Raw genomic sequence first — 15,773 nt, 5'->3', positions numbered from 1 at the left:
GCACCATATAAAAAAAATCCTGCAGCATGCAGTGCATGAGAAAAAAAAACTCCGACCGTGTTTTTCAATTAAAATGCAGACTTTGTGGTGTATTTTCGTATAGTATTTATGGTTGTATTCTCATTTTCTTGGTCTCATTTGATAGAATCGGAAACATATTATAGAAATAGAGGTGATTTTGATTGGTTTTACTATGAAAAAACCTTGAAATGGAGCTCAAAGTAGGGGAAATGTTTGATTTTTGCATATGTTCAAAAGTAAACAAATGATGTCATTGTCTAATAAATGTCCAACTAGCCATTCTAATATGCAGTCATGAATGGGTTGTTATTTATACAATTATTACAGTATTGCAGTAGTCCGCATAATAGTAAGTCTTCTATTTTTTGTTTGAATAAAAATTCAAAATAGAAAACAAGAGGGGCCTGGAGACATGACTGATGAATAAAGAAAATGTTATTTTAGAGCCAGGAATGTCTGCATTGTTCATTCTGGACCCTATTTTCAAATTGGCATATTTTTTAATTTATGTGAAATTGGCCAAACTGCAAATTTCTGACCACGTTATGGGTAGTTATTTATTGGGTAGATAGTTATTGGACAGTTTCTTGTACTTAATCGATAGAACAAATGGAGTTCTAAAGAAATAGCTATGAGTTTGGTCGACTGGAACAATGGAATTAGCCGAAAATAGGGCTCAAAGTGGGAGAAATTGCCGATTCGTAAATATTGCTGAGGTCGCTAACTTCGCAAGAGCATAATTCCTATAAGTTTTCCATCAAATTTCATTCTTTTGGTGTCATTACCATCAGGAAAAGATTCTCTGACATTTCATAAGAAATTTTTTTTTTTTTTTCAAAAATTTTTCGACACCAGGAGACACCTCAGGATTTGGGGTTGCGACAGTCAAGGGGTTAATACAGTAGTATTATTCCTTTCTACTGACTGTACATTTTTCAGTGAGGACTTTACATAAGCAGCTGTTTAATAAAATATCTTACACATGTCGGAGTCTATTTTTCTCTATTACACGTCAAATATCTGAATTAACATTAGCAACAAATTTTAACACATCAGCCATTTCCCATCAAGGTATGGTACCCCACAGATAGAAACACTCTCACCATCACTCATTATCTAGCTCTCTTTCTAGAAGTGCACAGACATCCAAATTCAAATGATCCTCCATATCACAACATCCTTACCTATCCTTCAAAGTGTAGGCACTGTACTTTCCAGCTCCAGAACTCAAGCATAGCTAACTAATATCCATGAATCTCTTCTTAAGTGTTACCTTACTAACACTTAAACAGCACATCACTTCCCAAAAACCCCTGTTACCACTTGTTTCAATCTAATACACATACATTCATACACATGCCTACTGGATGCTTAAAACCTTCTTCACACCCTTAAATCCTAACAATCATAAACTGTTAAATTGTACAAAATAGCTTATCAAATACACAGTGACAGACTAAGGATAATTTTTCATTACAGTACTTCACATACAATACATTTCTAGATACAAATTAAGTCACTACACAAGTTAATAAATGCCACAAAATGCTAGACAAGGGCTCATATGTAGACCCACATATCGAGCAAATGATATAGTTTCATTGACAGATTATTAACTGCCCGTGGTATGGTTTATTAGCTGCAAACCTGGGATGCTTAAGCTAAACTTTCTTTTTTTTTTAATTTATTAAATAGCTACCAACTATTAACCCTTTCAGGGTCCGTCCCGTAGATCTACGGCTTTACGTTCAGGGTCCAAACCGTAGATCTACGTCATGAGCTCAGCTCACTCTGATAAACTGTGAGTGGTACATTTGGGCCTAGATATAAGAGATTACATCTATGTGGTATGTGTGCACCACATAAAACAAATCCTGCAGCACACTGTGTATAATGAGAGAAAAAAACCTGAAATCATGATTTTTCGATTAAAACAGCGACTTCGCAGTGTTTTTTCGTATGTTTTTTATCATTGTATTTGCAATTTCTTTGTCTCATTTGATAGAATGGAAGACATATTACAGAAATAGAGATGATTTTGATTGGTTTTAGCACAGGAAATGGCTTGAAACTGAGCTCAGAGTAGCTCAGTTTCAAGAGTAAACAAACGACCTCACACGTCTAATACACGTCAGCTGGTGGGTCTAATATACATTCACAAATATGGTGATGATATTTATAAAATTATTACAGTATTGCATAACAGTAAATCTTCTATTTTTTGGTGTGAATAAAAATTCATTATGTGAATAAAAAATCAAAATGGAATTTATTTGTAAAGCCTCAAAACATAACTAATGAACAGAGGAAATGTTAGTTTAGTTCCAGGAATACCTACATTGTTTATTCTGGATCCTATTTTGAAATTGGAATATTTTGAACTTTGCGTTAAATTGACCAAATTAACAATTTCCGATCACTTTATTTTGTAGTTGAAACAGTTGACTTGGCGATTTCTTGTGCTCAATCGATAGAATAGAAGTAATACTAGTGAAATAGCTAAGAATTTGGTTGACTGGAATAATGTAATTGGCCTAAAATGGGAGTCAAAGTCGGCAAAATCGCCGATTCGTAAATATCGCTGACACATCAAAATTCGCGTGAGCATAATTTCGTCAATTTTCCGTCAAATTTCATACTTTTTTGTTTTATTACCTTCAAAAAAAGATTCTCTACCATTTCATAAGAAAAAATAACAAATTTTTTTTGGAAACTTCTTGGACACTGGGGCACCACTTCAGATTTGGGCCTTGAACCCTGAAGGGGTTAACTAAAATTACATCTATGCATGAGTTCAACAAATTTGAAAACTATGGTAAATTAAGATACAAGTAAACCGTCAATTTAACAGACTAAAAGAAGCGGAGAGGATGCCCAGTAACGGTGATTGTAGTGGATAGAAACGAACTTGCACTGCTGTGTTGGAAACAATAACAGACAATTCTGTAACCAACAGATTTTGTCCATCATTTCCAAATCAACTGTCCCAGCAGATTTGGTTCTGTATATCTGAGGTCCTCTAAATCAAGATCACTTACATGAAGTTTTACTAATTTTGCTCTAAATTAATTTTCAACCAATCCACTTTACAGTTGAGCACCTTATAAACATCAATTAAAGCTAAACTCTCACCTGTAACTTCAACAGAGCCTTCTGATGTTGGTGGCGTACTTCTTCTTCTTTCTGTAAAGACTCTACTAGATTCAGAGTTATTCCCAGTGCACCTCCACTTCCACCATCCACAGCTGCCCCAGCTGCTCCACTTCCAACCTGAGACAAAGTCCTGTAACTCAGCTGGTTCAAAATATTACTTGATGACAGAAAAGAAAGGTCTCCTTTGAGGTCTCGCTGATGCCTTCCTCGTACTTGGGAAGCAGCAGATGCACTTGAGCTGTCACTTGCTGACTCCACTTCAAATGATTCAGAGTATGTGTCTGACATTTCTTTTTCTTCTTTGCTTTTGGGTGACTTATGTGGTCTGGAAGATGTCTTTGCACTAGACGATGACAAGTGTGTGCTTTTCTTCACTGAACTTACAGTTTCTTTAGCATACGATTCATTCAAGTCCTCTGGAACAGAGCTTCTCTGAGCTGAAGAAACTTGGCTTATGCCAGTTAATGTAACATGTGAAGAATGTGATGGGGCAGACTCTCTGATTTCAGATAAAGGTATTTCTTCACTATGTATAGTATCATTTGAAACATTAGCATAAGCTGAAATTACCTCATCTTGACTCACTGCTCCTGATGAGTTACTGGAAGCTACAGTATCTTCTTTCACTGAAACATATTCAGAAACATTCTTACTAAGATCAGACCTGAACTTGTTACTATTCTTACCATGCGATCTCTCTCTACTTCTTGATGATCTTGTGCTGTTCACTTCTGACATGGATGCAGCTGATACACTCCTACCTTCCCCTGTATAAGAACTCTTGATATTTGATTCTGTTTTACATGAAGATGTTTTTGTCAAAGAAAGAACTTCCTTGACTGAAGCATGAGAGCTCATTTTGCTTTTATTCTTTTTTGTGGAATTAATACTCTCTTCTGATGCAACATTTTCAGACACTGAGCTATGACCCGATTCTGTTTCTGAAGTGTAATGATCTTCAACAGAACTTTTAGCAGCGGAATGAACTGAAGATGGCAATTCTTCTGAAATCGAGTTCTTAGAAGAGTTTTCATTCACTACTATATTTTTTTCAGAACTAGATGAACATTTACTATTACTAGATGATTCAGCCCTACTAGATAATACAGGTACATGGTTCTGCAAGTCTCCTGACTGAGACTTGGTGCTTGAGGATCCTGTAAAGGATGTAGTATATTGGTGAGAACCTGAAAGAGAAACTGCTAAGTGCTCATCATTGAGAACCACTGAACTCTGAGATCCTCGCACTGGTTTAAGTCTTTCCCATTGAGATATTGTTGCACCAACTGCAGCAACTGCTGCTGCTGCAATGACATCTGGTTGACTGCCACCAGTAGCATTAGAAAGGACTTGCTCTGCCCTGGCACGCACCTCTCTCTCTAGCTGTGCAAAACGATCTCTTGCTTCTTTTTCCATTCTTTCAACACTCCATAATGCTTCTTGTTGCTTTTTTAATTCTTCTTTCATTTTCTCTTGCTCTTCTTTCCATCTTTTCTCATCCTCTCTCTTATTTTTCTCCTCTTCCTTCCTTTTCATGTCTTCCTTTTTCTTACTTTCTTCTTCAACTTTTTTCTGAGCCCTTGATTCATCTTTTTGTTGCTGGAGAGTTAAACATCGAGACAAAGCCAGAGCTTCTTGTCGGGTTTTAGTAAGAATATTCAAGTGTTCCACATTGTGTAACTGACTCAAAGCTTCTCCTAGTGTGTCTTGGTACATGAGTTCTGCATTCACTCGAAGTCTAAGACTAGCTGGTCCAAAGTGAAGGCCTCGCCCAAGTAACTTATGAGGGGCTGAAATTTCCTCAACATCAACAGAATCATTTACATTCGAGGACTCCAAATTGCTTGATGACTCAACTATAAGCCCTTCTTCAAAGGATGCTGAATGTGAGCTATTAATTGTATCAACTGTGTGATTAGCAGAAGGTTGGGTGGAATTCTCTTCATCCATTTCATCCAATGGTCCCTCTTCCAGTGTATCCTCGTGTACTATATCTTCACCCAACAAAGAATTAGCTGAAGCTTGCCTTTCCACTGTTCTGCTATTTGTGCTTAATGTAATAACAGAGCTAATCTCCCTCTGGCCTATATTCAAGTCCGCCTCCATATTATCTAATGTTTGCAATGCCAATAATTTTTCCCCAGTGAATTTCTTCCTCAAGTCAACAAACTCATGTCTTTCTTCACTTTTCAAATCCTGCTTATGATTATTTTCCTTTTCTGCTTTACTCTTGTTATTCTTTTTATTAAAGAAGTTGGTCTGGGTTTCTTTTTCATGAAAACTAACATTTGGCAACTGCTCTAACTCTGATATTGGTCCCTCGGTTAAAGTGACATCATGATCTGCTATCCCCAGGGCAATATAGTTCTCCTTATCATCATCACTCTTCACAGCACTTGCTTTTCCTACAGTGCCATCATAAGCACCTTTATCTTTCTCAACTGAAGAAATCCAATTTTGGACTTCCAATTCTTTCACTCTAGTTTCAATGAAATTTTCAAGGTTCCCAGTCTCACTCAAAATGAAATAGGGTTTAACCCATTCAGGCAAATCTGTCTTCTGAAAATCATACTGAAAATAATATTTTGGCTTAAAAGTCCTACTTTCAAGCTCTGTTCTGATTTTCTGCCAATCAATTTCTGCATTCATATTTTCATCTGATGACAGATCCTCCAAGTCAGTATCATTCACTGGTCTGCTAATATAATCATATTTAAAAAAATCACTGTGCTTAGGGGCAGTACCAGATACTTCATTACCTACTCGTTTTAGATGCTGAACTCTGTCAGCATTTCTCAATGATTTATTCTTGTTTTTAAATAGCAAATTTGTGATTTTTCTAACTCGATAACCTCGATAAGCAGCTTGAATAATTAGGGCTGCTTTGTTCATTCTGTCTTTATGCAAAAATGTAAAGGAGTCTACCTTTGAAAGACCTGAATAACTTGGTGCAATATGTTTCTGAAAATGAAAAGGGGAAGGGGTGTAGGCATGCCGTAACTTTTGCACTGGTATTTTATTTGTATATTCTTGTTTCTTTTCTAGAGTCTCTGCTGGTGGATAACTAAACATAATGGTATTCCCAATTTTAATAATACCATCACCAGACAGCTGTAACTGAGGAGTATCTGGAAGAACTAATTTTGGAGGTTCTTCTAATGTCAATTTCTGCTTTTCTCTCAGAAACTGATGTTGGTTTTGTGTTACCTTTTGGTTTTTACTCTCCTCAGACACATTAATTTTATTTTTTAATCCCACTTGTTTTTTCTGGCTTTGTGAATCTACTTGGTAAGTGCCATTAGTCGCATGTGATCCTCCTTGAGTCTGTGACACATTCGGGAGCATTGCAGTCATTTTTGCAATAAGGTCCTCTATAGAAAGCTTTTCTATTTCTGAATATAGCATAGGTGCTTTTGAAGCACTTGCCCCAATTGTCTGATCTTTCACACTACTAAGTCCTACTGCAGACTTTAAAGGCTCTCTGCTTCTCTCAGTAATATTTGACATTGCTGTTGACTCCATGTTAATATCTAACCTTCCTCTCTCATTTATAAAGTGATGTTTCAGATTCTCCTCCTCTTGTGTAATCCTGTCAGTAAGTTTCTGAGCCATCTGAGCTAGTGAGATGACTCGCTGCTTCGGAGTCAAATCCAGACCAGAAATAACCGAGGATTCGCTGCCCTTCGACTCGCTATCTGACGAACTGACTGATACAGATGATAAAGATGAAAGGCTATCTAATGATACATTGGAAGATTTAACCTGCCTCTCACATTCCTCTACAGTACGACTCACAATGTCACTAATGTTATCGCTGTCACTGATAGGTTTTCTTTTATGCTTGGCTTTAATATCTTTCCCTTTCTTCTTCCTTTGCGAATCTTTGCCGACTGCACTAATTTGTTTAGGAGATTTATCAGTAGATTTCCTTTTAGTTTCCTCTTTACTCAATTCCAGGCTTGTTTTATTTGTCTGACAAGCATTTTCAGTCTTGTGAGAAGGAAAACTGGCAGCTTGGTAGTCAGGCTGTGCACACTTTTGAGTCGACTGTATTTCTGGATAAACTTCATGTTCACAGTCTTCAGAGCAGCCCCAGTTGGGAGGATTTTTTATGTTAGAGTGACCCTACAGAAAGGACAAGCAATAATTAAATAAGGTACACTACTGAAGAACAACCTTTTATATTATTTCAAGGAAAACTGAACTCTTGAACTAAGAGGCTGTACATCAACGATATTTATGGCCTGAAATGCCATAAATATTTGTGGCTTTCTTTTGTGCCTAACAATGTTTTATTACATGTAAATTACATTATCTTTTCAGAGCATAAAGAGAAATAAAAATATGAATTTGAATGAATAACACTACCTGGTCACTATTCTTTGCCGCAGCTGTTGTTGAAAGACCTTCGGTTTTCTTGCATGGAGCCAACTGTTTGGTTTTGACTGCTAGCTCCTAAAACAAATAGTACTTTATTTAAAAAATGAAGGCTTTAGAATCTATGTTTATAACACATTTTCAAAGTTTTCTACAATGTTATTAAAACTGCTTACTGATTAAAAGCAGCTTTAAGTGCATGTAAAATATATTTACAACTGAACAACAGTCATAACATAAAACAAATGGCAAAAATAATTACAAAGTGTCTTCAGTAGAGAATGTGTAATACAGCTACACTTTAGCTAGTATTGCTAATGATCTAATTTGAAAATCAATAAAAAACAATGCAATTTGTTACTGGGCTCACTCAACTTGCACATGCACACATGAATACTACTACTACAGAAAATGTAGTTCACCTTTGCTATAAATCAATACTTAATTTTTGCATGTACAAAATATAAAATAGTGAACGCATTTCCTTTTTGGGTCACCCTGCCTTGGCAGATGGTCGGTAAAATCAAAGAAAAAATTACATTTGATATTTTGAATAACAATTTGTTACATAAAGTTTTCTAAATTATCTTCTCTGGCCACATTCAAAATGTAGTTTATCCAACCATCTTTAATATGAAGCCTCCCCAGCACCTGTCTAACCAATCTTCTGGTACACAAGAAAGTGCAAATTTTCAACCGTGTTTCCATCTCACATAAATAAAAACCATTATTATAATCATAGAGAGTGCTAAACCTGCAGGATTACACAGCGCATGTGGGGAGGGGGATGGAAGGTATTCAGGCTCAATTCAGGGAACTGGAGCACACATCCAATTCCCTAGATCAAGAGCCCCTCACCGGCATCAAGCAACCTCCCATGAGAAAAAAAAAAAAAGACACTTATTGAAAAAGATTACACACAGATTAGGAGACAACACAGGGACAGTGGAGATGTCATGTGTGAGAGAGTAATATATGATGTAAATATGATGAATTTCGCAGGGTATGTAAAAGAAGCATCAGGTAAGAGAGAGGTGAAGGTTTATAAACTAAAAGAGAAGGCAGTTAGGGTAAGATATAAACAGCTATTGGAGGATAGATGGGCTAATGAGAGCATAGGTAATGGGGTCAAAGATGTATGGGGTAGGCTTAAAAATGTAGTTTTAGTGTGTTCAGCAGAAGTTTGTGGTTACAGGAAAGTGGGTGCGGGAGGAAAGAGGAGCGATTGGTGGAATGATGATGTAAAGAGAGTAGTAAGGGAGAAAAAGTTAGCAAATGAGAAGTTTTTACAAAGTAGAAGTGATGCAAGGAAGAAAGAGTATATGGAGAAAAAGAGAGAGGTTAAGAGAGTGGTGAAGCAATGTAAAAAGAGAGCAAATGAGAGAATGGGTGAGATGTTATCAACAAATTTTGTTGAAAATAAGAAAAAGTTTTGGAGTGAGATTAACAAGTTAAGGAAGCCTAGAGAACAAATGGATTTGTCAGTTAAAAATAGGAGAGGAGAGTTGTTAAATGGAGAGTTAGAGGTATTGGGAAGATGGAGGGAATATTTTGAGGAATTGTTAAATGATGATGAAGATAGGGAAGCTGTGATTTCGTGTATAGGGCAAGGAGGAATAACATCTTGTAGGAGTGAGGAAGAGCCAGTTGTGAGTGTGAGGGAAGTTCGTGAGGCAGTAGACAGAATGAAAGGGGGTAAGGCAGCTGGGATTGATGGGATAAAGATAGAAATGTTAAAAGCAGGTGGGGATATAGTTTTGGAGTGGTTGGTGCTATTATTTAATAAATGTATGGAAGAGGGTAAGGTACCTAGGGATTGGCAGAGAGCATGCATAGTTCCTTTGTATAAAGGCAAAGGGGACAAAAGAGTGTAAAAATTATAGGGGGAGAAGTCTGTTGAGTATACCTGGTAAAGTGTATGGTAGAGTTATTATTGAAAGAATTAAGAGTAGGACGGAGAATAGGATAGCAGATGAACAAGGAGGCTTTAGGAAAGGTAGGGGGTGTGTAGATCAAGTGTTTACAGTGAGACATATAAGTGAACAGTATTTAGACAAGGTTAAAGAGGTTTTTTGTGGTATTTATGGATTTGGAAAAGGCATATGACAGGGTGGATAGGGGGGCAATGTGGCAGATGTTGCAGGTGTATGGTGTAGGAGGTAGGTTACTGAAAGCAGTGAAGAGTTTTTACGAGGATAGTGAGGCTCAAGTTAGAGTATGTAGGAAAGAGGGGAGATTATTTCCCAGTAAAAGTAGGCCTTAGACAAGGATGTGTGATGTCACCATGTTTGTTTAATATATTTATAAATGGGATTGTAAGAGAAGTAAATGCGAGGGTCTTGGCAAGAGGCGTAGAGTTAAAAGATAAAGAATCACACAGAGTAGGAGTTGTCACAGTTGCTCTTTGCTAATGACACTGTGCTCTTGGGAGATTCTGAAGAGAAGTTGCAGAGGTTGGTGGATGAATTTGGTAGGGTATGTAAAAGAAGAAAATTAAAAGTGAATACAGGAATGAGTAAGGTTATGAGGATAACAAAAAGATTAGGTGATGAAAGATTGGATATCAGATTGGAGGAAGAGAGTATGGAGGAGGTAAATGTATTCAGATATTTAAGAGTGGATGTGTTTGCAGATGGGTCTATGAAGGATGAGGTGAATCATAGAATTGATGAGGGGAAAAGGGTGAGTGGTGCACTTAGGAATCTGTGGAGACAAAGAACTTTGTCTGTGGAAGCAAAGAGGGGAATGTATGAGAGTATAGTTATACCAACACTCTTATATGGGTGTGAAGCATGGGTAGTGAATTTTGCAATAAGGAGAAGGCTGGAGGCAGTGGAGATCTCATGTCTGAGGGCAATGTGTGGTGTGTATATAATACAGAGAATTCGTAGTTTGGAAATTAAGAGGAGGTGTGGGATTACAACAACTATTATCCAGAGGGCTGAGGAGGGGTTGCTGAGGTGGTTTGGACATGTAGAGAGAATGGAACGAAACAGAGTGACTTTACTTCCAATCTCCAGAACTCAAGTCCGGCCTGCCGGTTTCCCTGAATCCCTTCATAAATGTTACTTTGCTCACACTCCAACAGCACGTCAAGTATTAAAAACCATTTGTCTCCATTAACTCCTATCAAACACGCTCACGCATGCCTGCTGGAAGTCCAAGCCCCTCGCACACAAAACCTCCTTTACCCCCTCCCTCCAACCCTTCCTAGGCCGACCCCTACCCCGCCTTCCTTCCACTACAGACTGATACACTCTTGAAGTCATTCTGTTTCGCTCCATTCTCTCTACATGTCCGAACCACCTCAACAACCCTTCCTCAGCCCTCTGGACAACAGTTTTGGTAATCCCGCACCTCCTCCTAACTTCCAAACTACGAATTCTCTGCATTATATTCACACCACACATTGCCCTCAGACATGACATCTCCACTGCCTCCAGCCTTCTCCTCGCTGCAACATTCATCACCCACGCTTCACACCCATATAAGAGCGTTGGTAAAACTATACTCTCATACATTCCCCTCTTTGCCTCCAAGGACAAAGTTCTTTGTCTCCACAGACTCCTAAGTGCACCACTCACTCTTTTTCCCTCATCAATTCTATGATTCACCTCATCTTTCATAGACCCATCCGCTGACACGTCCACTCCCAAATATCTGAATACGTTCACCTCCTCCATACTCTCTCCCTCCAATCTGATATTCAATCTTTCATCACCTAATCTTTTTGTTATCCTCATAACCTTACTCTTTCCTGTATTCACCTTTAATTTTCTTCTTTTGCACACCCTACCAAATTCATCCACCAATCTCTGCAACTTCTCTTCAGAATCTCCCAAGAGCACAGTGTCATCAGCAAAGAGCAGCTGTGACAACTCCCACTTTGTGTGTGATTCTTTATCTTTTAACTCCACGCCTCTTGCCAAGACCCTCGCATTTACTTCTCTTACAACCCCATCTATAAATATATTAAACAACCACGGTGACATCACACATCCTTGTCTAAGGCCTACTTTTACTGGGAAAAAATTTCCCTCTTTCCTACATACTCTAACTTGAGCCTCACTATCCTCGTAAAAACTCTTCACTGCTTTCAGTAACCTACCTCCTACACCATACACTTGCAACATCTGCCACATTGCCCCCCTATCCACCCTGTCATACGCCTTTTCCAAATCCATAAATGCCACAAAGACCTCTTTAGCCTTATCTAAATACTGTTCACTTATATGTTTCACTGTAAACACCTGGTCCACACACCCCCTACCTTTCCTAAAGCCTCCTTGTTCATCTGCTATCCTATTCTCCGTCTTACTCTTAATTCTTTCAATTATAACTCTACCATACACTTTACCAGGTACACTCAACAGACTTATCCCCCTATAATTTTTGCACTCTCTTTTATCCCCTTTGCCTTTATACAAAGGAACTATGCATGCTCTCTGCCAATCCCTAGGTACCTTACCCTCTTCCATACATTTATTAAATAATTGCACCAACCACTCCAAAACTATATCCCCACCTGCTTTTAACATTTCTATCTTTATCCCATCAATCCCGGCTGCCTTACCCCCTTTCATTTTACCTACTGCCTCACGAACTTCCCCCACACTCACAACTGGCTCTTCCTCACTCCTACAAGATGTTATTCCTCCTTGCCCTATACACGAAATCACAGCTTCCCTATCTTCATCAACATTTAACAATTCCTCAAAATATTCCTTCCATCTTCCCAATACCTCTAACTCTCCATTTAATAACTCTCCTCTCCTATTTTTAACTGACAAATCAATTTGTTCTCTAGGCTTTCTTAACTTGTTAATCTCACTCCAAAACTTTTTCTTATTTTCAACAAAATTTGTTGATAACATCTCACCCACTCTCTCATTTGCTCTCTTTTTACATTGCTTCACCACTCTCTTAACCTCTCTCTTTTTCTCCATATACTCTTCCCTCCTTGCATCACTTCTACTTTGTAAAAACTTCTCATATGCTAACTTTTTCTCCCTTACTACTCTCTTTACATCATCATTCCACCAATCGCTCCTCTTCCCTCCTGCACCCACTTTCCTGTAACCACAAACTTCTGCTGAACACTCTAACACTACATTTTTAAACCTACCCCATACCTCTTCGACCCCATTGCCTATGCTCTCATTAGCCCATCTATCCTCCAATAGCTGTTTATATCTTACCCTAACTGCCTCCTCTTTTAGTTTATAAACGAGTGTATCAATCTGTAGTGGAGGGAAGGAGGGGTAAGGGTCGGCCGAGGAAAGGTTGGAGGGGGTAAAGGAGGTTTTGTGTGCAGGGGGCATGTGTGAGCGCAATTGATAGGAGTGAATGGAAACGAATGGTACTTGGGACCTGACGATCTGTTGGAGTGTGAGCAGGGTAATATTTAGTGAAGGGATTCAGGGAAACCGGTTATTTTCATATAGTCGGACTTGAGTCCTGGAAATGGGAAGTACAATGCCTGCACTTTAAAGGAGGGGTTTGGGATATTGGCAGTTTGGAGGGATATGTTGTGTATCTTTATATGTTTATGCTTCTAGACTGTTGTATTCTGAGCACCTCTGCAAAAACAGTGATAATGTGCGAGTGTGGTGAAAGTGTTGAATGATGATGAAAGTATTTTCTTTTTGGGGATTTTCTTTCTTTTTTGGGTCACCCTGCCTCGGTGGGAGACGGCCGACTTGTTGAAAAAAAAAAAAAAAAGAATGGAAACAAATGGTTTTTAATGTTTGACGTGCTGTTGGAGTGTGAGCAAAGTAACATTTATGAAGGGAGTCAGGGAAATCGGTAGGCTGGACTCGAGTCCTAGAGATGGCAAGTACAGTGTCTGCACTCTGAAGGAGGGGTGCTACTGTTGCAGTTTTATAACTGAAGTGTAAAGCACCCCTCTGGCAAGAGTGATGGAGTGAATGATGATGAAATTTTTTCTTTTTTTTCTTTTTCGGGCCACCCTGCCTTAGTGAGAATCGGCCAATGTGTTAATAATAATAATAATAATAATAATAATAATAATGATGATGAAGAGGGGTTCGGAGTATAAAAATTAAAAGACAATGAGGGGTCGAAAAGGGTATAATTCAGAGGTCTGAGGAGAAGTTACTGTAGTGGTTTTGGGCATGTAGCGAGGAACAGGATGACAGAGAGGGTATATAAGTCTGGAACAGACAGTAGTAGGAGTAGGGATTGTCCCAGGAATGTGTGAGCATGTTAGATAGGAATGAAAGGAAGCAGGTGGTTTTTAATGGATGTGATGTTGGAGAGTGAGCAAGGTAATATTTATTGAGGGATTCAGAGAAACCTGTTACCCAGACTTCAAACCTGGAGATGGGAAAGACAGTGCCTGCACTCTGAAAGAGGGGTGAGTTTATAGTTAGAGGGTAATCTGAACTGTGATGTCAGCACACTTCCAGAAAGACAGTGACTGAATGAATAATAGTGAATGTGTTATTTTCTCTGGGTCACCCTGCCTTGGCAAGAGATAGCCAAAGTATATATTAAAAAAAAAAAAAAAAAAAAAAAAATATTACATAGTGTCTCGATTTCAGGCACATGACCTGCCTAATATGAGAGTCCAATGTATATCAAAGATCTAAACTCAGCATTCTTAGGCAATCTCTTATTCATTCCTCATCTCAAAAGTCCAAAGGTAGTTTCTGTAAAATTAATTTCTGTAGTCAACTACAGTATTGCACATGCATACAGTAACAGGTAAAGCTAAGTCATATTTCCCCTTAAAACAATAAAAACAGTCACACACCTACCTTCAGTCTCTCCTCTTTCTTAATCTTTTCCTGTTCAAGTTGGAGTTTTTGTTCTCTGCGGTTCTTGAAGCATTCTGATCGCTTGGCCTCCATGTATTTTCTCACTTCAGCTTGCTCATATTTCCTCACACGTGGAGGAGTCTTGGCCAAATTTTCTGATTCAACATCTAAAATATAAATATCAACATAAGTAAAGCAGCTAGGAATGGGATAAAGAAAGAAATGTTAGTGCTTTTACTTAATAAATGTATGGAAGAGGTTAAGGTACCTAGGGATTGGCTGAGAGCATGCAGAGTGGTGAGACACCCAAACAGTTGAGCCAAGGCATGAAAAAGGTGACAGCAAATTTGAAGCCCCCCAAAAATACATACATTAGTGTATCAGACAAAGTTTGATCCCCTGTATACTTACATGTTGGAAACATTTAAAGGGTTAAGATTAATATTAGAAAAGCATATTCAAGAGGGGCAGACATACAGTGTGTGTAATGAATGGGATGCAATCAGGTTCTATTCAAGGAAGCAGAAGGTAGATCCAGCTCCCTGAATCAAAAGCTCTTCACCAGCATCAAGGCACCTACCTTCCTTGACATTCATTAAATATGTTTTTGCCAGAAATGTACAGATATCACAGTTTAAATGACCTTTCAAACTGCAACATCTCCACCTTTCGTTCTGAGTGCAAGCACTGCACTACTTTAAACAACTATCACACTGTAAGCAAATTAAGAAAGAAACTTAAAACAAAAAATTTGACTTACAGTAGCAGGTATTTCCCACCAAAGCAGTGAGACCCAAGGAAGAAAAAATATTCACTATCACTCATTCTCTTAGCATAATTCTAAACACAAAACAAAATTTACCTTCATTGCTTAACAACTTATGTCGTCTCAATGGAGGTTCTGTAGAAGAACGTGAAGGTGCGGACAAATCTCTCTTGCCCCGAGATTCTTTAGTGGATTCCTTCTCGTGTTTCTCTTCTTCTCCATCTTTACTTTTCTCTCTCTTAGGTTTATCTCCTGGCCACCAGCTTATAAATTCCATTGCTGAAATCATTAATAATAGTAAATAATATAAGAATGCATCAAAGATGGTTTTCATTATGATGCATAACTTAATGACAGAAAAGTAGAAGTGAATGAAAAAATACAAAAATATAATGACATATTATGTACTGTAGAGAGTAAATAAAAATTTAACAATGGAAAGCAATTTTTAAACAAAGTTAATATCATAAATACACAAAGTATGATAGTGAGAGACATTAAGCACCAATATATGAAATGAGGCAAATTACTCGCTATAATAATTCTGCACTGTTATTCTTATAGCATGGTAAGGTGACCACAAAAATATATGTGCAATCTATTTTGTCAAAATTCAATGTTGACAATACTTTTCTGTTTTTCTTAACACACTAGCCATCTCCCACCAAGGTAGGGTG

The 15,773-nt window shown here is 38.0% G+C and overlaps 1 protein-coding gene across 1 annotated transcript in view; it reads right to left on the bottom strand.

The window, feature by feature from the left end:
• The window catches only part of LOC128684894 (serine-rich adhesin for platelets-like), a 47,160-nt gene that overhangs the window by 26,131 nt on the left and 5,256 nt on the right, over positions 1-15,773 (bottom strand). Inside the window, exons 5-8 of the mRNA XM_070097120.1 lie at positions 15,193-15,375; positions 14,331-14,497; positions 7,543-7,629; positions 3,154-7,299 (exon numbers count right to left, since the gene is read on the bottom strand). Coding sequence (XP_069953221.1) covers positions 3,154-7,299; positions 7,543-7,629; positions 14,331-14,497; positions 15,193-15,375 — 4,583 coding nt within the window. The remainder of the gene's footprint in view (positions 1-3,153; positions 7,300-7,542; positions 7,630-14,330; positions 14,498-15,192; positions 15,376-15,773) is intronic.

Source organism: Cherax quadricarinatus, chromosome 4 (genome assembly GCF_038502225.1).
Source record: "Cherax quadricarinatus isolate ZL_2023a chromosome 4, ASM3850222v1, whole genome shotgun sequence".
In the NCBI taxonomy this organism is placed as follows: Eukaryota; Metazoa; Arthropoda; class Malacostraca; order Decapoda; family Parastacidae; genus Cherax; species Cherax quadricarinatus.
The sequence above is the reverse complement of the archived record's forward strand: the minus strand, read 5'-3'. Positions and strand labels throughout refer to the sequence as shown.